Source organism: Kogia breviceps, chromosome 10, assembly GCF_026419965.1.
Source record: "Kogia breviceps isolate mKogBre1 chromosome 10, mKogBre1 haplotype 1, whole genome shotgun sequence".
Lineage (NCBI taxonomy): Eukaryota > Metazoa > Chordata > Mammalia > Artiodactyla > Physeteridae > Kogia > Kogia breviceps.
In genome coordinates, this window is record NC_081319.1 from 107,265,971 (window position 1) to 107,288,243 (window position 22,273).

At 41.7% G+C, this 22,273-nt stretch overlaps 1 protein-coding gene across 11 annotated transcripts in view; it reads left to right on the plus strand.

Moving 5' to 3' along the window:
- The window catches only part of EXOC2 (exocyst complex component 2), a 151,877-nt gene that overhangs the window by 93,124 nt on the left and 36,480 nt on the right, over positions 1–22,273 (plus strand). For 8 of the 11 annotated variants that reach the window (XM_059078060.2, XM_067006858.1, XM_067006857.1 and 5 more), the window contains 6 exons: positions 694–755; positions 7,024–7,104; positions 7,371–7,430; positions 8,115–8,176; positions 9,899–9,965; positions 13,690–13,806. In XM_059078060.2, coding sequence (XP_058934043.1) covers positions 694–755; positions 7,024–7,104; positions 7,371–7,430; positions 8,115–8,176; positions 9,899–9,965; positions 13,690–13,806 — 449 coding nt within the window. The remainder of the gene's footprint in view (positions 1–693; positions 756–7,023; positions 7,105–7,370; positions 7,431–8,114; positions 8,177–9,898; positions 9,966–13,689; positions 13,807–22,273) is intronic. The other 3 variants (XM_067006861.1, XM_067006859.1, XM_067006865.1) reach the window with 1 other exon arrangement.

Sequence of the window (22,273 nt, forward strand, 5' to 3'; positions counted from 1 at the left end):
CACAGAAGTTATAGGTGTTCATTTTCTTTACACTTTTATAGGGTTTTCAGGATTTCTGCATATAGTCATAAACAATAAAGGTTATCTTTACAAAGCAGCCTTTTGGGTTATTACACATTTTCAAAAACAATCAAGAACATTGTTGTGAGAGGTGTAAGCCGTTGGTATCTGTCCCAAGGACTTTGTTGTAGGGAGGCTGTGTCTGCACAGAAGCGGCCCCTGGCCCAGGTCGGGGCCGAGCCCTCAGGTGCGCCGGCCTTGTTCTTCCCTCCGCGGGGGTCACGCTGTCATCGTCGGGAGCATACAAGACTGAGAGGGAGTCCCCTTTGGTCATCAGAAATCTTAGGGGAAATGCTGTGTGGCTTACATTGTACCTGTTTAATATTATCAGGAATGCTGAGTAACTACTAAGTTGTTGTCTAAAGCTGTCACTGAACCTAGCCCAGCATTCTCCAGATGGGGCTACACAGTAGACAATTTTATTTCCATTAATGTTGTATTAGAAAAATCCAGTGAGTGATACACATTTAAATCCTTGAGTCTACCAGAACTATATTCTCTCCCTACTTTCACTGATTTTTTACAAACTTATATAAAACAATTAAAAACCATAACCTTTATGCATTTTTATCTCTCTGAAGTTCAGTGAGATAATTATAATAAGACGCGCTCGTGTACTTGTGTTCCCTATAGAAGTAAAGAGATTGGCTGAAAAGGAAGACTGGGTTGTCGACAGTGAAGGCCTGACGTCCCTAGTAAGTTTAAATTCTTTTTGGTGATTAATCATTAGTGCCTGTTATAGTCAAAATAATTGATTTATTTTGGTAATGAGTGTATGCTCTCTATTGCACCTCTGAAACGTTTCTGGAAATAGAAAAGCAAACTTCTTAAAGTTTTCCTTCTCAGAGTCATTTTTGCTTAACACTAACCACAGGTATTTAAAAATTAGTAAAAATACTGGATCCCCCTTTAGAGTGATCTTTCTTCATCCTGTGACTCTTAACTATTTTTTTGTTGTGTTACATTTTTTATGTAATTCTAAGTTAACCAGCAATTTGAATTTTTCAGAAAAGCAGGATAGGAAACCAGTGCTGTTGCTGGGCCCTAAGGCAAAACAGGCAATAGCGAACTTCTCCAGACGCATGCAGGGGTCAGGTGGGCTGTTAAAACCATGGTCCCTTCGCTCTGGGATAATCATCTTTTCAGACGGGGCTTTGAGATTTTCAGAATCCCCTTGAAAATAGTGTTAGTGTTAGAGTTCGTGAGTTCTCGTGTTTTCGAGTCTGTCCCATGGATCCCACAGCAACCTGTGTGTGGGTGTCAGGCAAGGTTAAAACATTCAGTGGCTTAAACAAGGGGGCATTTCCTTTTTCTCTCCCACTAAAGAGGTTGGGACTGGTGTGGCAGCTTTGTCGTATAGTACGGGCAGGGTCCAGGGCTCCTCCGACTCCTGCTTTGTGACCCTTAGTGTGGCTCCTCCCTCAGGATGGCCTCAGGACACGGGATGGCCACTGCAGTTCCAGCCACCACAGCCTTATCCCTGTCAGCAGGGAAGTCCGGCGTTTTCCCAGGAGCCACAACTGACAACTCTGCTTACATCTAATTAGCCATAATTTATCCATGTGCCTCTACCCGTGTCTGCAACGGAGGCTGGAAAACTCGTGGTTTCTCAGCAGAGCACAATCTGGCCCCAACAGTTTCTGCCTTACCTTAGTAGACAGGTACAGCAGAATAAAACGGTCTGACTTGCCCACATTTACAAAGCAGTGGGGCTCAGGTTGTTGAGGAGCAACCATCCCCTGTAACATTTCTTCATGTCCTTGAATTTGTGTGCTTGTCCACAACCTTCCTCTGAGAGTCGGGGAATTTTTTTTTTTGTATTTTATTTTATTTATTTTTTTATACAGCATGTTCTTATTAGTTATCCATTTTATACATATTAGTGTATATATGTCAATCCCAATCTCAGTTGGGGAATTTTTGACAAGTTGAAATTCTTCTTTTCCTCCAAAGGTCAAGGTTCTTTCTTAAGTTAATACAAAGCTATACAAGTGTGTGTTTGGAACAGCAGTGCTTACTGCCAAATTTTTGTAAATTAAATCATGCTTGAAATTAGGGAAATTTATTTTTAATAAGTCTTATAATTATATATATATATATATTTTTTAATCTTATTATTATTTTTGGCTGCGTTGGGTCTTCAGTGCTGCGCATGGGCTTTCTCTAGTTGTGGCGAGCAGGGGCTGCTCCTCGTTGCAGTGCGAATGCTTCTCATTGCGGTGGCTTCTCTTGATGCAGAGCGTGGGCTCTAGGGGCGCGGGCTTCAGTAGTTGAGGCACATGGGCTCAGTAGTTGTGGCTTGCGGGCTCTAGAGCGCAGGCTCAGTAGTTGTGGCACACGGGTTTAGTTGCTCCGCGGCATGTGGGATCTTCCTGGACAAGGGCTCAAACCCATGTCCTCTGCATTGGCAGGTGGATTCTTAACCACTGCACCACCAGGGAGGTCCCTGTAATTATATTTTAAAGGAGTTAATTTTAATAAAAATTTGTTTTGATTTATTTGGTTTATTTTTCAGAGGTATTTATGTTTAAATACAAACTATCCTATAACTAAATGTTGGGTTGGCCAGAAGGTTTGTTCGGTTTTTTCCGTAAGATGGCTCTAGTAGCACTTAGTTGTGCTTAACTTCATTTGAAACAATTTTGTTAGATTGTATGTGACACCTGTCATATCAGTGTGCATTTAAAAAAAAGACTTATCACAATTGGTGAATTTTTGTCCAGCCATTTTAATATTGAAGATGGAAGAAGAAAAGCAACATTTTTGGCATATCATGCTTTATTATTTCAAGAAAGATAAAAAGGCAACCAAAATGCAAAAAAAAGATTTGTGCAGTGTATGGAGATGGTGCTGTGACTGATCGAACGTGTCTAAAGTGGTTCGCGAAGTTTCGTGCTGGAGATTTCTTGCGGGACAATGCTCCACAGTTGGGTTAGACTGGTTGAAGTTGATAGTGATCAAGTCGAGACATTAATTGAGAACAGTCAATGTTATACCACGCGGGAGATAGCCGACATACTCAGAATATCCAAATCAAGTGTTGGAAAATCATTTGCACCAGCTTGGTTATGTGGATTGCTTTGATGTTTGGGTTCCACATAAGTTAAGCAAAAAAAACCTTCTTGACCGTATTTCCGCATGCGAGTCTCTACTTAAACATAATGAAAACGTTCAGTTTTTAAAACAAACTGTGATGGGCGATGAAAAGTGGATACTGTACAGTAATGTGGAATGGAAGAAATCATGGGGTGAGTGAAATGAAGCACCACCTACCACCACCTGCCACCCCGAAGGCCGGTCTTCATCCGAAGAAAGTGATGTGTGTGGGGTGGGATTGGAAGGGAGTGCTCTGAGCTCCTTCCGGAAAACGAAGCGATTAATTCCCACAAGTACTACTCCTGGTTAGACCAACTGGAAGCAGCACTCCATGAAAAGCATCCAGAATTAGTCAACAGAAAATGTATAATCTTCTGTCAGGATAACACAAGACCGCATGTTTCTTTGACGACCAGGCAAAAACTGTTACAGCTCGGCTGGGAAGTTCTGATTCATCTGCCGTATTCACCAGACATTGCACCTTCGGATTTTCATTTATCGGTCTTTACATAGTTCTCTTAATGGAAAAATGTCAGTTCCCTGGAAGACTATGAAAGGCCCCTGGAAGAGTTCTTTGCTCAAAAAGATAAAAAGTTTTGGGAAGATGGAATTATGAAGTTGCCTGAAACTGGCAGAAGGTAGTGGAGCAAAAACAAACTTTACTTACGTTGTTCAGTACAGTTCTTGGTGAAAATGAAAAATGTGTGTTTTATTTTTACTGAAAAATCAAAGGTACTTTTTGGCCCACCCAATATTTAGAGGAAGGAGGTGTGGAGCAGACTGTACCATCCAACACAGCAGCTACTTAGCACACAGCTTCAGACTCCAAAGAAAGAAGCAAGTACAGAAATAAAGAATATCTCAACTTTCTGGATTGACTACGTGTTGAAATAATTTTTGATATATTACACATTATAAACTAAAATTTAGGTTTTTCTTTCACTTTTCTTATTGTGGTTCCTGGAAAATCTAAGATTTACGTACATGACGTGTGTTTGTGGCTCACTCTGCACTTGCGTTGGGCGGCACTGGTGTGGAAGGGGAGGCCCTGTGCTGCTTCAGTGTCTGGTCTGGTTACGTCCTCAGTTCTGTCTCAGTAGCCGTGCCATCTTCAGAAGCCACCTAACCTGTCTGCCTCTAGTTAAAGAAGCAGAATGCTTGTTCACAGTGTTGTTGGTTACGATTAAATGAGATGCTATAGAAAAAAGCTGTAACCTACAAAGCTTTATACACATACAGAGGATTTTAATTTATTAAACTAATACTTGTAATACTGGGACCACTATGATAAAAATTCCTTAAATGTACATAAAGCCTTACTCTTAATCAAAGCTGTCTCCTATGCCCTTGTCATCCATAATTATCACAGCAGGCCTGGATGGCAGGCCAGAGACATCGCTGGACCAGCACCACTGAATTACTGACCCAAATGAAACACGCCAGGCAGAGCAGACAGCACAGTCCTGACCCTGGGTTCTTAGTACCAGCTTCAGATCATCTTGTGCAAAGAAAAAGATGTGTGTTCAATTTGAGAAAACAGAGCATCTGTTTTTAAGGATTTATGTTCATTAAAGAAACAACAACAACAAACTGACAAAATATGAACAACTCAGTCATAAAATAGGTATTGGCTTCAGGTTAGGGATTTTTGTACACACAGTCTAGTGTGCACGTGTGGTGGCTGCACGTCTGGGTCCCCAGGGTGTGCGCAGGAGATGACAGCCACGTCTAAGGTTGGTTGTTTGCTTGTAGTAGATAAGTCCCCGTGAAAGTCCTTTGAAGTGGTTACTGTAGAGACTTGTTTCTAATAAATTTAAAGTTTATAACATGGTAAGAAACTGTAACCATAGAATAGCTAGTCTTGTGTTAGGTGACACACGAGCCAGAGATCTAAAGCCACTTACGGGTGATTGGGTGCCAGCTAGTGTGTCTTATTGGACGTTGTTGAAGAAATGTGCTAATAATCCCATAGGCCTCTGGGAGCTGAGCCTGCTGTCAGCTGTGGGCACAGACTTCCCGTGAGAGGGAAGGTACATCCAGGCTCAGGGCAATGTCCAGGGTCCAGCTTTGAGTGTTTACCTAACATCTGAAATTCTCAGGTTTTGAACAGAGAGTCAGTTGTCTCAAAGGCTATTACATACACTACTTTACATTTTCTTAGCATTTCCATAGTACTGATCCCATTTGTTTGAAATAAGGATGTTTTTCTTTCCCTGTGAGTCCTTATCAAGTTAAAGAAACGCACATGAGCTTTGCCCCCATGACTGAGCTCTCAGCTGAGTTGTCTGAAACAGCTCGTTGGAGAGCATCCTGTTTTCCACTTGTGTTGAAAATGTTTTCTGCCTTTTTTCAGTTTGGATAATTCTGAGAATTTTCTCCTTTCAGAATAACTGGAATGATATGTGATAACTTATAATCAGCCAGCTTGGGTGATTCACTGACAAAATGCAGAGATAGTGCCTTTTTGTTTTCAGAAAAAAGAAATCGCAGCTGTGTAGACAGACTCACGCGTTCCCATTCCCACTGGCAGCGCTCTCCGGCCTCTCTGTTCGCATTCTAAGGCAAGACAGTTAGGAAATGGCACAGGAGCAGGAACACTGAACTGCCTGCCATGGGATTTGGGGTTGAATTCCCAGTGTTACTATTGTAACATCTTAGATTTTCCTACCTTCTGGGGCAGGTAGGTGGGTTCGTAAGGCTGGTGTCTACCAGGACTTTGACACTTCACTTTCTGTAGGCGGTATTTTCTCTCACATCCACCCCTGCCCCCGCCCCCAACCTTCTTTCTCTGCACTTAGACTTTTGCATGTTCTTTATGGTGCCCTCTGGTGGCCCCAAAGTGCAGTATTAAAATGACATTAAGTTGAGGTGCTATTAGTTTTCCTTAAGCCTGGATTCCTTTTTTGTGAGAGAGTAAACTTGTCTTTCTTTGGTTTGTATACAGGTGTGTCGCTTTTTCTGTTCGATTTTTCCCTGAGTTCTTTTAGTAATTGAAGCAGATTTTGCCCAGAGCTGGTTCAGCTGAACTGAGCCTTGCCCTGCCCCACGCAGGCTCTACCCGGCTCTGGCCCGTGGTGGTGACTCGGCGCCTCCATGCCCCTCCTGTCTCTGTCCAGGGGCAACCCCTCTTGCCCTTGGTCTCAGCCTGGATGTTGTCACTGGCTCAGGGGCTTCTCCTGCTTAGGGCAGAGCCCCTCCGTCAGTTTTCCTCTGAGTGCCCACTCGTTCTCTTCATGGCACTTACCCTACTTTGCAGTCCACTTATTTTATTTCTGTACTTTTTTTGTAAAAGTGACAGTTTTGTCGACTCCATCCCAGAATGTACACGTAACGAGAACACATGTCACCGTCCCCTGGAGTGGGCCTGGCACGAGGAGGTGTAGTTAGGGCTCATTCAGACTCATCCTGAAGCCCATTTGTTGGACATATTTTCAGGTTTCACTTCTGACTTGATGGGCAGAGAAGGTGACTGTAGAGATGGTTTGGAATGAAAGGTGTTGGCCTTCCTCTGGGTCATCGCACTAACGTCCCCTGGGAGATGAGGAAGGCCCAGGAGATGGAGCTCATCCCAGAGTACATTATGTCTGCACTTCATCCCGGAATCTGCCTCTCAGGAGAGTAGAATTTTGAAGAAAAATTCCCATTCTACCCAGCTGCTATTCTAGTTGAATTAGATGTGCTTCCAACTGTCAGGATTCATGGTCTTTAAATATCAAGTACAGAACATGCCAGGTGTAGGTCCAGGTGGCGGGGAGGCTGTGTGTGTCTCCATCCCTTTCCGCACGTCTGGAGATCTGGGCGTCGGGGCCGAGTTTGCTTCTCCTCGGGGTCTGCATGCCCAGGTCCTGTTGCTTTTGTCTTCTGCAGCCGTGCCACTTTGAGCGCTGTGTGGTGCACTCCCTGCAGTCGCTGCGAGAAGTCCTGGAGTGCAAGCCCGGAGAAGCCAGTGTGAGTTTCTGAGAGCAGCTGTCCGCGGCGGGGGCCAGGCAGCTGGGGGCTCCCCTTGGGGGTCTGGGTCATTGCGATGCCAGAGCTGCTGCCCTGTCACTCAGGCCACAGTCAGTCGGCCCGAGGCCAGCTCTCCATTCCTGTCTCCTTTTAGAGTCAGGTGACCCACACTGGACGCACTTTCCCACGTGTTAACTTCTTATATCGAACTTCATAAACAAAAAGTTTTCTTAGCCAAGTACAACAATTCTCATTCTTCCTTACAGGTCTTTCAACAACCGAAAACCCAAGAAGAGGTTTGCCAACTAAGCATCAATATCATGCAGGTACTTTGTAAAAGCACTGATGCCCTGAAGCCTGAAATAATGCAAATTATTAGTCTTCCCTCCTACTCATAATCAGTGTATAGCAGATATTAAATATGTATTCTTTTTTTCTTCTTGTCTGAGAACATCATAGTTTATGGTAAATAAGTTCAAGGTAAGATTAGTTCCAACTTGCTTAGCAGTCAGTACCCCAGTAACTCATTTTTATTATGCTCCCCTTTTTTGTGTTCTCACAGTACTTTGTGTGTATATATCTGTTAGAGCACAGATTAAAGGACATGACAGTTGTTTACATTGTACCTAGAGCACCAAGTTCTTTGGGACCAGTGCCTTGTGGGCACATAAACCCAGTTGAACGCATGAGTGAATGAGTGAGAGGAAGGAAATAAAATACATTCAAGAACTTAGCAGTGGGATCAGAACATAGGTGTTTGAAATGTTTTTATCACTTAGCCTTATACATTGGGATGTGTGTCCCCAGTGCTTACCTACTTTTATGTGTATGTGAATATATACTCTATATATGGGACATACAGTCTATCACTTACAGAAGGTGTATATGTATACATACCACTTAATGGAGATATGCTGTATTTCTGGTTATTTATGTAAAATTATCATTAATGTCCAAATAGATTAGGATCTAAGTGTTCATGCCACTGAAAGGTCTTATTTTTGACCTAGGTTTTTATATACTGCCTGGAACAGTTGGGCACCAAGCCTGATGCCGACGTAGACACTGCACAGTAAGTGGAGCTGAGAGTAGCCTCACCGATGCGGTTACCAGGGTTGAAGACACAGACTCTTGTTCTGTGCTTGGTCTTATACCCTGGGACTTCCAATAAGAGAGAGCAAGTAGTCATGTGAATTATATTTTTATATATCTGGCCTGTATTCTTTCCACAATTTCTTCATCTTCTGAACTTGTCTCACCTTTACTAGAGGCACGTTGAGGAAACTGAGCACACGATTAGCTTACTGTTTATCCAGAGGAACAGGGTTTATACATAATAAAATAGGGAGTTAAAATGCGTGACTCCTCGTTGATAGCTGTTGTGGTTCTGGTGCAGGGGGTTGCCCCGGCACTCCTGTTAAAGGGACACTGTCTGGGCCATTCTTGGTTAGTTGAGCTCCAGAGGACGCATCTTGATTCCCGATATTTCCAAATCTATGTGATAATTCTTTTATAATGCTGCTCTCTGGGATTTTTTTTAAACCTGTTTGGCACGTGTAACTTCTGTGTACCTAAGGTTTATGCTCTCTGACACAGATGATACTGAAATAAATGCCTCTTACATCTATAACTGACAACTGGAATTTTTTCCATGTTTGTTTCCATGTTTACATGGTTTTTGCCTCCCAGTATGTAAGACACTTACCTCTCTGAGACCTAATAAATATTTAGTTGTTCTAGTTTTTCTTTGATTTTTATATGTTTATTAGCACATTAATTTACCATGAATTTGTATTGTTAGTTTCCTGATGTTTTGGATTAAGTAAGTCTTCTTGTTTTGTTACAATTTCTGTTCCTTACATCATTGAATTTTAATATGTAGTGAAGGTGTTTCTGAACTTTATCTTCTGTTCTGTTCATTCACAAATGTTTCCTATCAGTGTTTGTTGTTTTAGTTATCAGTAGTTTGTTGTGGTTTTTTAATGTTTTTCAGATTGTTTTCCTTTTATTGCTTCTCTATTTTAAACTTATTTTATATTTTTATCTATTTAGTCTTCCATATGAATTCTAAAATCAGTTGGTTAGATTTAAAGAAAAGGAATCCTGCTAAGGTGTTACTTGCGATTCTGCTGTATCTGTAAATTAATCAGTGGGTCTTTGGTGTTTCCTCCCTTGCAGCTTTCTGTGTCTGGTCACTTGTTAGGAAATTAACAAATTTCCTAACTCAGCTCACCTCAAGTCATTTACTATGAATGTGAACTTGAAAAAGTCCCCTCTAGATTCTGATGGGCAAAAACATTTCAGTTATGAGAGTCTATACCTAGAAATTAAATTATTGGGAAGACCCCAAAAGCACATTTTATGTGGCCCATGTTAATAGATAGTCCACAATGTCTGCTTTGAGCTGTTAGGTGTTAAATATTAAAAAACAGAAAGTTATATGATTTTTGACCAGGAGGTTTTAAAGTCAAATTTACAGGGCTTCCCTGGTGGCTCAGTGGTTGAGAATACGCCTGCCGATGCAGGGGACACGGGTTCGTGCCCCGGTCTGGGAAGATCCCACATGCCGCGGAGCGGCTGGGCCCATGAGCCGTGGCCGCTGAGCCTGTGCTCCGCAACGGGAGAGGTCACAACAGTGAGAGGCGGCCCGCACACTGCAAAAAAAAAAAAAAAAAAAAAAAAATTACATAGGTTTCATTGCATTTTTTATTGAGGTATAATTGACATATAACATTATGTTACCATTTTTCATTTTAGTGCTTTAACTTGTTCTCTTATTTGCTTCTCTATTCAGTCTCTCTGTTGACGTTTCTTCTCCTGATTTGTTTGGAAGTATCCATGAAGACTTTAGTTTGACTTCTGTAAGTAAGATCATAAATAATTAAGATGATAAATAGAAAGAAGTAAAACATCATTTTTTATAAAACATGTCATTATGACTGTTTCATAATTCAGTCTAAATTATTAATACTGTTACCACATTACTGCTATAGCATGCTACTCTTACTTTGGAGCTGTGTTTTATTTTGTGAAAGTTTTAGTAAGAATATAATTTTGTAAATATTCCACACTTAAAAATCTTTTAGCTGAAGTTGCAGCTTAAGTAGCTCCGTCTCCTCTCTGCATCATGTGGAGATCCTGAGTGTGGTACCCTGGTGCTTGAAAGCTGGAGAGGAGGTAAAGGACAGGCACCGTTTCTCCCCATTTTCCCTCTTTAAACAGAGAAGCTCTGCTTTTCTCTATTTGTTGTTGTTGTTGTTGTTAAGTTCCCTAATAGCATTTTATTTGAACACAAAATTCCATGGCAAAACCAAAACCAAATCACCTTTTCTATAAACACACGTATATTTTAAACATATGCATGTGTTTAGTGATGATTCACAATACACTTTCTCCTGTATGTAAATTTAGCTGTTGAAATTCAAACTCCAGCTATCCTAAAAAACAAACCAACCCCCAAAAAACAACCCTCTCTGGTTTGTCATTAGTTTGAATGATGTGTGTATATGTGTGTGTACCTCTCAAGAAAGAAAACATGTGAACTAAATTTCCTGCCATATATAATTTCTACAGTTATTATAAGTATGAATTCCTAAATAAGGATTTGTTACATTAGGAAAAATAGAGTTTAATCAAAGTAATTTTTTTTAAAAGCTATTGTAGGTTTAATTACTCGGGTGACTAGGTAGATAACAGTACTGTTCATGAAGAGAATTCAGGAAGAAAATAGTTTCTAAAGAAAGATTAAAAATTCACTTTGGGACCCGATGTATTGAATGAGAGACGTTCAGGTGGGATGTCTAGTGGGTGATTGGACCCCAGGAGAGAGATCTAGGTACAGATTTGTGAGTCAGCAGTGTAAGGCCTGGGAGTGGATGAGAATACTAGGGAAAACAGTAGGAGGAGAGGAGAGCCAAATATATGAAAATAATATTGAGGTTGCCAGTATTTAAGGGAAGACCTGAGGCAGAGAGCCTGGAAGTTCCCTGAGAAGGAAGAATCAGAGAAGGAAATCCAGGGGACAGGTGGGAGAGCACGTTTAAGCAAAGGAATATTTAACGGTATTGCAGAGTGACAGCGCATCAGGCTGGGTCAGACAGAAGCCAGGCCTCGTGGGAGGGCGTGTGGATGGCCGAGAGGCAGCTGCCTGCGCTGGGCCAGGGATGCGTGGCAGCTGAGGAGGGCGACGTGGTGAGTTCAGACTGTTCCTCCGCCGTGAGTGGGAGAGGAGGACACGCGAGGAAGGGTCCTTCTCAGGGGAGAAAGGCCTTGCTGCCTGTCTGGCCAACCACGCTTCTTCGGGGTCTCGGGACAAGCCTGATTTCTACATGACCATCTTCCCAGTGTTTGGAGCAGCTGCCGTGTGCTCACACGTTCCCTCCTTGAGCTAGCACAGCTTGCTGGGCAGTGGTTCTCCTCTGAGCCCAGGACTCCCCCAGAACCACGCCTTCGCCTCCTCTCCTCTGTCACCAGAGCCCTGCCACTGGACCTTCTCCGTCCCATTTCACTCTCCTGAAATTGTTCCAGATTTGGTACCAGATTCACTTCCTGTGTTCTTCCCCATTGGATGATACCGTGTTAGATTTGGTCCAGGTAATTGAGATCTTCGGGTCTTGTTCTGTTATCCAGCAGAGAGGCGCCTGTGGGAAGAAAGAGGGCTAGGTTTCTGGTTCGCTAGCTGGTCTGCTGTTTACTGACAGAAGAACCTCGGTCATGCCACGGAGGGTGGCCTGATGGCCGCACCACAGAGCTGCTGTGGGAACAGAAGCCAGAGCGCTGCACGAGGCCGTGGGCTCCTCGGTCTGCAGCTGCTGCCGTGGATAGGCTGGGTTGTTAGTTTCAAACATACGTATTCATCTGAGCTGTTTGTCAGCTTTTGATGAGTCATTCAATTTTAAGAATTTGATTATTTGTCAGGTTTTCTTCCCACTTTTGTTTCCTGTGATTGGTTATATTTGAGGAAAAAATACACTTACTAAGAGTAAGACTTCAAATCACTCAAATAGTTTTTCCATTCTGGGGGAAGAACCATTCAGATTACAAGGGTAAAAATCAGCCAGAGTTAATTAACGAAGAGGGCAAAGAAGGTGTGTCAGGCTGGGCTGGGCTGCTGGGAGGCAGTGCCTGGAGGGTAATTAAGGATTGATCGTGGGGCTGAGAGACCAGTGGAGGTAGTTGGGATGCCACTTCTCAGAGTGGCTGATGAAGTGTCACGGTGACTTTATGTCACACGCTTTACAAGGGCCACATCACCGTGACAGATAGGTGTGGGCAGGGGTCTGGCCTCCCTCAGCCTCACGTGTCACCTCCTGGTGCCCACTTCACGCGGTTTGAACACAGAACGTGGACGAGGAGTAGACGCACAGCGCATTTGTTTTAGGCTCGTTTTAGCCGCCACTTCCTGTCCATAGAGTCCGTCAGGCCACTGACAACCTTTCATTGCTTTGAAAGCACTGTAATAACTCCTGGGCCTTTTAATTATATTTGTTGATGACCACAAAAGGCAGCAAATAGGCCTAGGCCACGCTCTGCCAGAACTAAACAGTAAAATTTTAATTAAAGATATGGAAAGTTTTACACATTTTGAGGGGGCTGAATGGAATTCTTGGGTGATCCAGGCTCAGTGAGCCTAGCCCCGTGGTCTGTGCACCTGCCAGGGCCTGGTTATTCCCATCTGCCTCCCTGACATTAACCTAAGTTACCCTGATTAGTACACAGCAGCGATCAAAGTATGGGTGAGAGCTTCTCCTAGGAAGGAGTTCTGCCTTAGTTCTTAGTCAGGGATCTAAACCAAAGCCCTAAATTAGTCACAGTCGTTCCAGAGAAGCCCTCACACGTGAGGGAGCAGGGACAGTGCTCAAGCAGCCCCAAGAACAGTGACAGTACCATTCCTAGAACTGTATTTAGAAAGCCAGTTCTTCTGAACTCTGCGAGGATGATTGATTCATCAGCCTGGGGGTTCTGGTAATTTTGATAAGAAGTCACCTTAAATAGCGGGAAGCCTGGGGAGTGTAGAACGGCGCCCTGCATGGCTGACCGGGAGAGAGTCCCCATAAGAAATTCTGTGAAGGCCTGGTTTTTGAAGGAGCCCATCTATGGATGGCATTACAATTCTCTTTCAAGTTGTGAGAAATTTAGAAATTATTTTCTGAGAGTTTCTACATTTTTGGGTAGTTATTTTTAAATATCCATTTTTATAGCTTTTTTTGGGTGCAAAACTTATGAAGTGGAATAACCAATAAAGTAGAATCCCTTTCCTAAGAACAGCCGCTGATCCTATTTTACTAGTTTACTGTGTCGCATCAATCTGTTTTTCCATACAGCGTTAAATTTCAAAAGGAATTTGAGTCAAACATTATTTGGTTCTTCAGTGTGTTATGTCATAGCGAGCAGTTAGTAGAATTATAGAATTGTATTGTGTTTCTCCCTGTTAACTGGAAAGAAGGAACCAAGAAAAACAAAACATTGAATATTGATATTAAACACCAAGAGATTATAATTAAATTTAACAAGTGATAAGTGTTATCTGTTAGACTTTCAGTTTGTTACCATAAATAATTTTCTAAAAATTTATTTTGGTTTTAGGAACAGAGACTGTTGATAGTCCTGAGTAATTGCTGCTACCTAGAACGTCACACCTTCCGAAATATTGCAGAACATTTTGAAAAGCACAACTTCCAGGGAATAGAAAAAATAACACAGGTAAAGGGATCGCGTTAAATGGACAAGTGGTGGTGTCATCCGCTCCGTTCCCAGCTGTTCCCTCAGCCCCCCACCCCCGTTCCTCCCCGTGCCTGGTCCCTCCTTCTCACAGTTCACCTGAGTCACTGAGGTAATGCTCTCCTCTTTCTCTAGAGCAAAGCCCTCTCAAGGTTAGAGCTTTTCAAAACTGAGGGAGGAAAAGGAAAACAAGGCTTGCAACCCAGATCTTTAGGGGTCGTCTCTGATTTGGCTCCTTTTAGGTTAAAGCTTTTACTTCTAGCCGACAGCAAACCCTGAGCTTGCAGAGCCGCCTCTTCTTCCGCCCTCCCGCTCCAGGGAGCCACAGCGGCGCTTCTGCCTGCCTGCCAGAGCACATTTACACACGCGGGCGTGCACACACACTCGTGCACGTGGGCAGAGCTCTAGGTTGCTTTGTCTGACTTGAAAAATACATACCCTCCACTGTCCAGTCCTGCCTGTAGAAAGGTGGACGAAAATGAGTCCTGTATAAATCAATGGAGTAGTTTTTTTTTAGTGTTACACTTTGTTGATTATATTTTTCAAGTAAGCAGAAAAGGAAAAAATGAAGTAATCATGTTATTATTAAAGGTTGCTTGGTTCCTGAACAAAAGTTTATCAGATTTCTAAGTAAAACTAAGCTAGAACCACTTTTCTAATGTCAGTACAGTTTTCTCAGTGCAAAGAATGAGAAAGACAGCGATCTTATTAATCTTATAATCAGAAAGTGCTCTTGATGGATTGCATACTGTTTACAAATGATGGTTCCCGGTCATGAACTAGATTGGGATTTTTTTTTTTTTTTTCAAAGATTGAAAATGTCAGAGTGGGTGGCTGTGTCTTGTTTTCTTGCCTTTTCGTAAAGATTAATCATCCTGATGAGAAATGTTGTGACTTAAGACTTTAGGGGCAAATGTCGAGTTTATTTCCAGAAATTTTTTGTGTTGAGAACTGCAAGGTGCTCTCTTGCAGTAGAAAGTTAGTATTTGTAGAAAGTGGGCATTTCGTTTTTATGCAGTAACAATAATGACACTAACATTATTATTGAAGAAATCTTTTATCATTTTAAAAATATATGAAGTGATTAGGAACTGCATATAACAAGCAAGGAGATTTTTAGGTTTTTACAAAGTTATGAGTGGGAATTATCTGTTAGGTTCAGTTTGTATCATTAAGAAGAAGAATGAAATTGACATGCGGATAGGCTTTGATGTCCTTCCCAGTCTTTGTCCAGATTGTTCTGAGACAAGGTGATATGAAGGACCTGGGGGTGGACTATTTTTGGCACTCAGAATTTGGAATTGAATATTTTGAAATCATTCAGTTGAGTATGAAAGGAATCGACAGCAAACTAGATTTACAGTGTTTGTGCCGATTCTGTTTTTTATGAGTGAATTCATTAATTTCATATTAACAATCAAGTAAAATATATTTCTTGCATTAAGGTATGAAAGTTGCCAACTGCCACTGTTTTTCACGGTTCCTTTCTCAGCTGACAGGTAGCTCGGGAGGCCCAGACCCCAGAACAGTCCCAGGGCACGTGGGCCCCGTGACCACTGGTTATCCGTTCTCGGGCTCTGCTCTGCCCTGGGAGGGAAGTGCTCCCCGAGGGCTTCTGCCTGCTGTGCTTCTACCAGATGGGCCCCACCTCTCTCAGGTCTCCTTCAGGCTGCAGGTGGGCACCTTGCCAAGGGTCCTCCAAGCATAGTTCCTTCTGCTTTCTTCCTCCACCAGGAGCTCCACCAGGAGCGGCACAGAAATGGCAGCCTTTTCAGCTCCCTTTGTCTCGGTCTCCATCTTCAAGGGTAGAATTAATTTTTACGTAGGAACAGTACGTTCATAATCACACTTGTTAGGCGTTTATTAAAATTTAATCATCACTCATCCTTTAAAGCTAGAATGATTTTATATACACAGTTTTATTTGATGAAAATAGCTCTGTGAAGGAATCAAGGAAAGTATTATTAACTCCATTTTCTTCATGCAAAAAAATGCTCGGAGAGGTTAATGCCTTGACCTATAAGCAGCAGAGCAAAGCAGGACTCAAAATTAAATTTTCTCGTGCTAAATCCAGAATGCTTTCTGGCCCAGCACCATACACACATTAAGATAAAGAACAAAATTGTTTCCATGAACGCACACCAAAGGAACAGGACATGAAGCCGGTTGATTAATGCATATCATTTCGGACTTGATGAAACAACATTAAATAATAAACATTAAATTTATCAGATCAGAGTATCAAACTCCTCTTTCCCTACAAGTTATGTCCTTTAAAATAGGCCCCATTGTAGGCCTTCAGTGGATGTGCTGTTTGGAACCCGTACAGCAAGTGCCAACTCTGAGTGCTGTGTGCATTTCCACGTGCAGTGCCAGTGCCTTTGAGTTTTCCTCAGGTCTTGGAAATGTTTTTCCAGTCATGCATTTTTTTTTCCTTATTATAAAAGTAAGACCTAATTATCATTTTTTTAAAAGAGAAATACTGAAAATCTAAAAAAATTTTTTTAAATCATCTATAATGCACCGAAGATGAACACTGTCTTATTTTAGTATATATAATAATTAGTGTCTTATATATACCATATACCTGTGTGTATATATGTTATAAAAAAATGTGAAACATTTTCCCAAATTCTATCTACCTTGAATGTATCTTTTTCTGTCTGTTGTGAGCGCTTTTCCATTTTTATTAACTATTTTTGTAAAGGTGAGTTTTATGGCTTTATAATATTTGTTAATGCAGATGTACCATTTTCTAATTTTTATTATTTTAACTTTTTTCCTGCTGGTTATTTTCGTTGTTGTTACTGAGAGGGGAAGATAGTCTTTGGTCACATTTCTTACTTCCTCACAGTGGATTCTTAGAAGTGGAATTACAACTCCAAAGACTCGTGGTGCAGTTTGCCAGATTGCTTTCCAGAAGCCGGTCTCACCACATTTGGCCATCATCACTGATTATAGTTTCTAATTTGATAGGTAAACATACTCTTTCATGGTATTTTCATCTGCATGCCTTTCCCCGCTTGGTAGGTTAACACTTTTTCATACGCTCATTGACTGTTTACAGAGTTTTGCGTTCTAAGTGTGCACACCAGGTTAACCACAAATCCTTAATTCTTTGAGACCTTTGAGAAAGGAAAACCAGAGCTATATGGTTAATAAACCTTAGCCTGTAATTTTATTGCAGTAGCTGTAATTACATAATTCCAAGGCATTTTTTTTACATCTGTTTTAACCGGTGCCGGTCTTTTAAAAGGAATTATCTAATTTAGAGTTTGGATAATTGCAGGTTTTTGACCGACTCAGGAATGTAGTCATAGTGGCCATTTAGAGTCTGGCATTAAATGCTTGATTGAGGTTTTATTTGAAGCCCCTAAATCTCTTTCAGGTGTTCCAACATGGAGGTGGAGAAAGGACAGGTTTTTTTTTCTTTTTTTAAAAAAAAATATGTCCAGGGAAGGTCCTTTACAGCAATCAGTTTTAAAGGTTTTTGAGTCACTTGAACCATGGGTACCATATTTTACATATTCGATTATTTTTAGCTTAATTGTATATAATTCTTTTTTTTTTTTTGCTGCTGTTTTTATTTATTTATTCTAGTTAAAACTCTGTTTTTTTAATACAACTTATAAAAGTTAAACTCCATTTACAGTTACTACAGAATATTGGCTCTATTCACTGTGTTGTACAGTATATACTGAGCCTATCTTACACCCAGTAGTTTGTACCTCCCCCCCACCACTGGTAACCACTAGTTTGTTCTCTATATCTGTGAGTCTGTTTCTTTTTTGTTTCAGTCACTAGTTTGTTGTCTTTTTTTAGATTCCACATATAGGTGATATCATCCGGTATTTGTCTGACTTATTTCACTAAGCATAATGCCCTCCAGGTCCATCTGTGTTGCTGCAAATCGCAGAATTTCATTCTTTTTATGGTTGAGTAGTATTCCATTGTATACAGAGACCACATCTTCTTTCTCCATTCATCTGTCATTGGGCACTTGGGTGCTTTCAAGTCTTGGCCATTATACGTAGTGCTGCTGTTTTTTCGCATAGAAGGTGTTGTTTCAGAGATGAGAGAGAAGCTCAAAGTCTGTTTGGAAAGTTGGGGACATGCAGGCCATAAGTGAGTAAAACCATTGGTTCACCACTTGGGCAGGATGTGGGGTCCAAAGTCAAAACCTTTAACCCTGGCAGATAAAATTCAGCCACTGGCGTTGTCTTTCACCCCACCCCTCTTCCCATTTCTGTGCTCGTGCTGGCGCTCCAGGCCCTCCGCAGTCTCATCTCATCTACTCCCTCCGTCCCTTAGTCAGTGGTGCCCAGGATCTTTAACCAGCGGGCCGTTCCTGGGCTTCGGATCTGTTTCCTACAAGACGTCTTCGCTGGAAGTTCCCCTGGGATATCAGCTCATTGTGTCCAAACCAAAATGGCCCTCCTCCTTCATGCCAGCCCCTTTCTGTGCGTCCTGTCTCAGTCGGCCAGCTGGGCCCTGGGGGTGTTCTGGCCTCCATGTCTCGTGGCGGCTGATGAGCCGTCCTCTGCGTCCGTCCCCACCCCTCTGGTTGGCTCTTCCTGCTCAGGCCCAGCCCTTCATCAGCCGGCCGCTGTGCTTTCGCAGGAGCCTCCCTCCCTGATGCCCCGAGTCCCTTCGCTCTGCGTCATCCCTCAACTCCCGTCTCAGGTACAGGTGTCTCGTCCCACAGAGAGCCTCCTGTGGCATGGCCCTGCCCTGCCTGGCCCCGTTCTCCCAAAGCACGCGCGGCTGAGGGCCTCTGCTCTGCTTATGATGCTTCCTTCAGATGCTGGAATCGCATCTGACACCTCGCATTGTGACTAGTTTAATGTTGGTTTGCTTCTTTGCTCGACTAAATTCTTTTCAAATATTTCTATATGAAATGTTTTATCCCTACAGAGGAGGAATAGCTCCTGTGCAGATGTTAATTAGAAGAAATTGCAGCTGAAGAAACGCAGTGTCGTGTGATCAGGACCCTCAGTGCACGTTCGCATCACCTCCCTCCCCTTGTAGAGAGTCACTTCTGCATTTTGTGCTTCCTGATTAACGCGTTGTTTACTATTACCTGTCTTTGAGTTTTAAAGAGCGTCCGTGGGGTCATAGGCAGGCATTTTTCTATGACTCCTCTGTCTGCTCAGTGCTGGTTTTGAGGTTCATCCATGTTGCTGCGTGTAGGTTATGCTAATTTGTAAAATAAATTGTCTCCTTTTTTCTTCTTCTGAGGGTTTATATAGAGTTGGAATTACAGTATTTGTTATCTGAATACTTAGAAGAATTCTGGTAAAACTTTCTGGGGCTGTATTTTCTTTGTGAGACAGTTTTTAATGACCGGTTCATTTTCTTTAATGGTTAAAGAACCATTCAGGCTTTCCGTTTCCTCTTGTTAATTTGGGTCATCTGTATTTTTCTTGGACTTCGTCCATTTTGCCTAAATTTTCAAATGTATTGGCATAAAATTGTTTTATAATAGTTCCAGATTCTTGCAATCTCAACTGCATCTACAGTTATGACCCCCTTTTATACGTAATGTTGCATGCTTGATATTTTAGTCTTTTTTTCGATCAGCTTTGCCAGAATCTTTTCAAGAACCAACCTCTGTCTTCACTGATCTCTCTTCACACACTTGTTTTCTGAGGCAGTAACTTGGGTGCTGAGCTTAATTGTTTTGTTTACACAGCTCGCTGATTCCAAACCTTTTTCCTTTTTCATATGAACATTTAAGGCTATGAATTTCCCTTTCTCTAGTGGTGTGCCACATGCTAACACATGGTGTTCTGATTGTTCAGTTTGTATTTTCCAATTTTAATTGTGTGTTTTCCTTTGACACACCAGTATGTAGAGGTGTGATTTTAAATTTCCGAATTGAGGGAGCAGTTAGTTTCTATATTGGGAGTTAGTTTTTTCTTTGTTAGAGATTTCTGACTTAAGTGTTCTGATGTCAGAATATCATGTTTTTAACTTTGTTGAAACTTGCTTTGCAGATAATACATGGTGAGTTTTCTTAAATATTCTACCTTGCTTGAAAAGATTGTCCTTCAGTTTTGAATACCAGGTTTCGTTTGTGTCTGTTAGACCAAGTGTGTGAATTTTTCGTATTTGTTCCTTTTGTTTGTTTGTGTGGTCTTTAATCTGTCCATTACTGAGAAAGATGAGGTACAGTCTCTCTTTGGCTACTTATTAGATATTTTCTTCACCTCTAGCATTCTGTAGTTCAACTATGATGTGTCTCTTGGTATGACTTTTTTTTTTTTTTTGCCTTTTTCCGTTGACGCTGATTGATACTTTTAAGCAGTCCTGGAAAATTCTCAGCCATTACCTTGTCGAAAATTCTCCCCTGTTCACTCTTTTCTCCCTTCAGTAATTCCTGTTGGATCGTATCAGACCTTATATTCTCCATGTCTCTTACCTTCTTCTTTCATGTTTTTTCCCTCATCTTTAAATTCTCTGTAATGATGAGGAATACTTCTTCAGCTCTCTCTTCTCATCCACTGCTGCTTCTGTTATGTCTAATCTTGCTGAAGTTTGCTATTGACATTTTATTAAAGTTGTTTTTCATTTCCAGAAACTCCTTTTGGTTTTTGTTACTAAGTCAGGGAAAACCATTAACTTAGTCTGGAAATAGTACAATTTGAAACATTATACTAGTGTAGGAGATGGTGGTCAGCTGCAGGCTATAGTCAAGTAAACGGAGAGGGATTTTTGCAGTCAGGTGAAGCCTGATTAATCGGATGTGAGCTGGTTAACTTGACTATAAAAACTTCACAGAAAACGAACAGTTGGGGAATATATAGATCATAATCAGTCACAGGTTAGACCCACGGCAGAAGGAAGATGAGGAGAAATGGCTCCCGACAGCAAGTCCTAGGTAGTCCTCCTGTGTCAGAGTGACAGGATGTCCTGTTTTATCACAGCTTGCTTTTTTGTTTTAATAGTGCCACCTCTACAAGAGATTAAAGGTTTATTTTTTTAATTAACTATTTACTTGGTATTTGTTTTGTCCACATTTGACAAGTTACGGTTCAGTAACATGAAGGAATGTCGGTTCACTGTCCAGCCATCTGTTGGTAAAGAATTAAAAATATATTAATTTGACTGAAATTAGTAATCCAGATTCACTTGCATAGAGATTCTGATTATAGTTTGACAAGTTTATTTCTGTAGAGCTGGCTCAGTTAAATGCACTCTTTCTGTCATCTTTGAAATGAAAATAACAGGGCTTTTTTCCTGCTATTTTTTTCTTTCTGAGAAACTTATTTTTTTTAGAAGTATTCCTTCCAAAAAGTTTTTAAAATAGTAAACCAGAAAATTTAAGTTGGAAACATTAAATCACACCAATGAAATGATTTTACGTTTCATTAACTGTTTTGAGTGAGCTACAGACCCCTATGTAGACACTGGGGAAGCAGGGCGTCCGCCATCTGCGTTTTGTACCTGGACGTGCCCCCCGTGACCACGTGTGACATCAGAGCACCTTGACCTGCACGTTGCTGCCAAAGAGAGAGCTGGTAGATCATCACAAGCCTCTAAAATGCTGCCTCCTAACACGCTCTGTATTTCTCCACGTTATTACTGGCTGTTGAACTACAGTTGACTTTGAACTACGTATGCACTGGGATTAGGGTGCTGACCCTCCACCCAGTCATGTAACTTAGAGTCAGCCCCCTGTATCCACCCTCCCCGTCTGCGGGGTCGTACAGTACGGTAGTATTTACTACTGAAAAAAATCCACATATCCGTGGACCTGCACGGCTCAAACCTGTGTGAGAACACCTATTTCTAATTCCCTAACTGTTGAATTAACACCCTTTTTTCCCCTTTTCCATTAGAGACGGCTGGCCTGGAAGCCGTCCGGCCCCACCTCCCCTGAGAAGCCTTTCAGCCCCTTAGCAGTGCCCTGGCCACTCTTGCTCTCCCACTGCTTCCTTATCAGCCACATTCCATGAACGTTGTGTTTTGTATGTTTTCTTGTCTGTCTGCCCTACTGGACTGTGGTTTCGTTCCTAACAGAGCTTTTTTTCACGTAACTTTCAGCCATCACTCTCAGGTGGAGGGTTCGTGATAGACCCCATCGTTGCATTTCAAATAGGGTCAGGTGAACTCAGCTGATGTCCGTGCTTCTCAGATGTTATGAACAGGGCATTTGAAAAATAATAATCATAGCTGCTAGCATTTATTATGTATTTTAAGTGTGCTACACAAGGCTCATGAATTATCATTTCGAATCCTCACAAAAAAATTTATGAGGTGAGTATTGTTGATTCTCATTGTTTCATTTGCCTGGTACCTATCTGTGCACACATTTATTTTCAACCTTTTTTCTTAAATCGAGGTATACCTTATATACAGTAAAACTATAAATCTTAAGTGTATATAGATTGGTGACTTTTTGCACAGTATCCACCACCCAGATCAAAATATAAAATGTTCTCCTTGT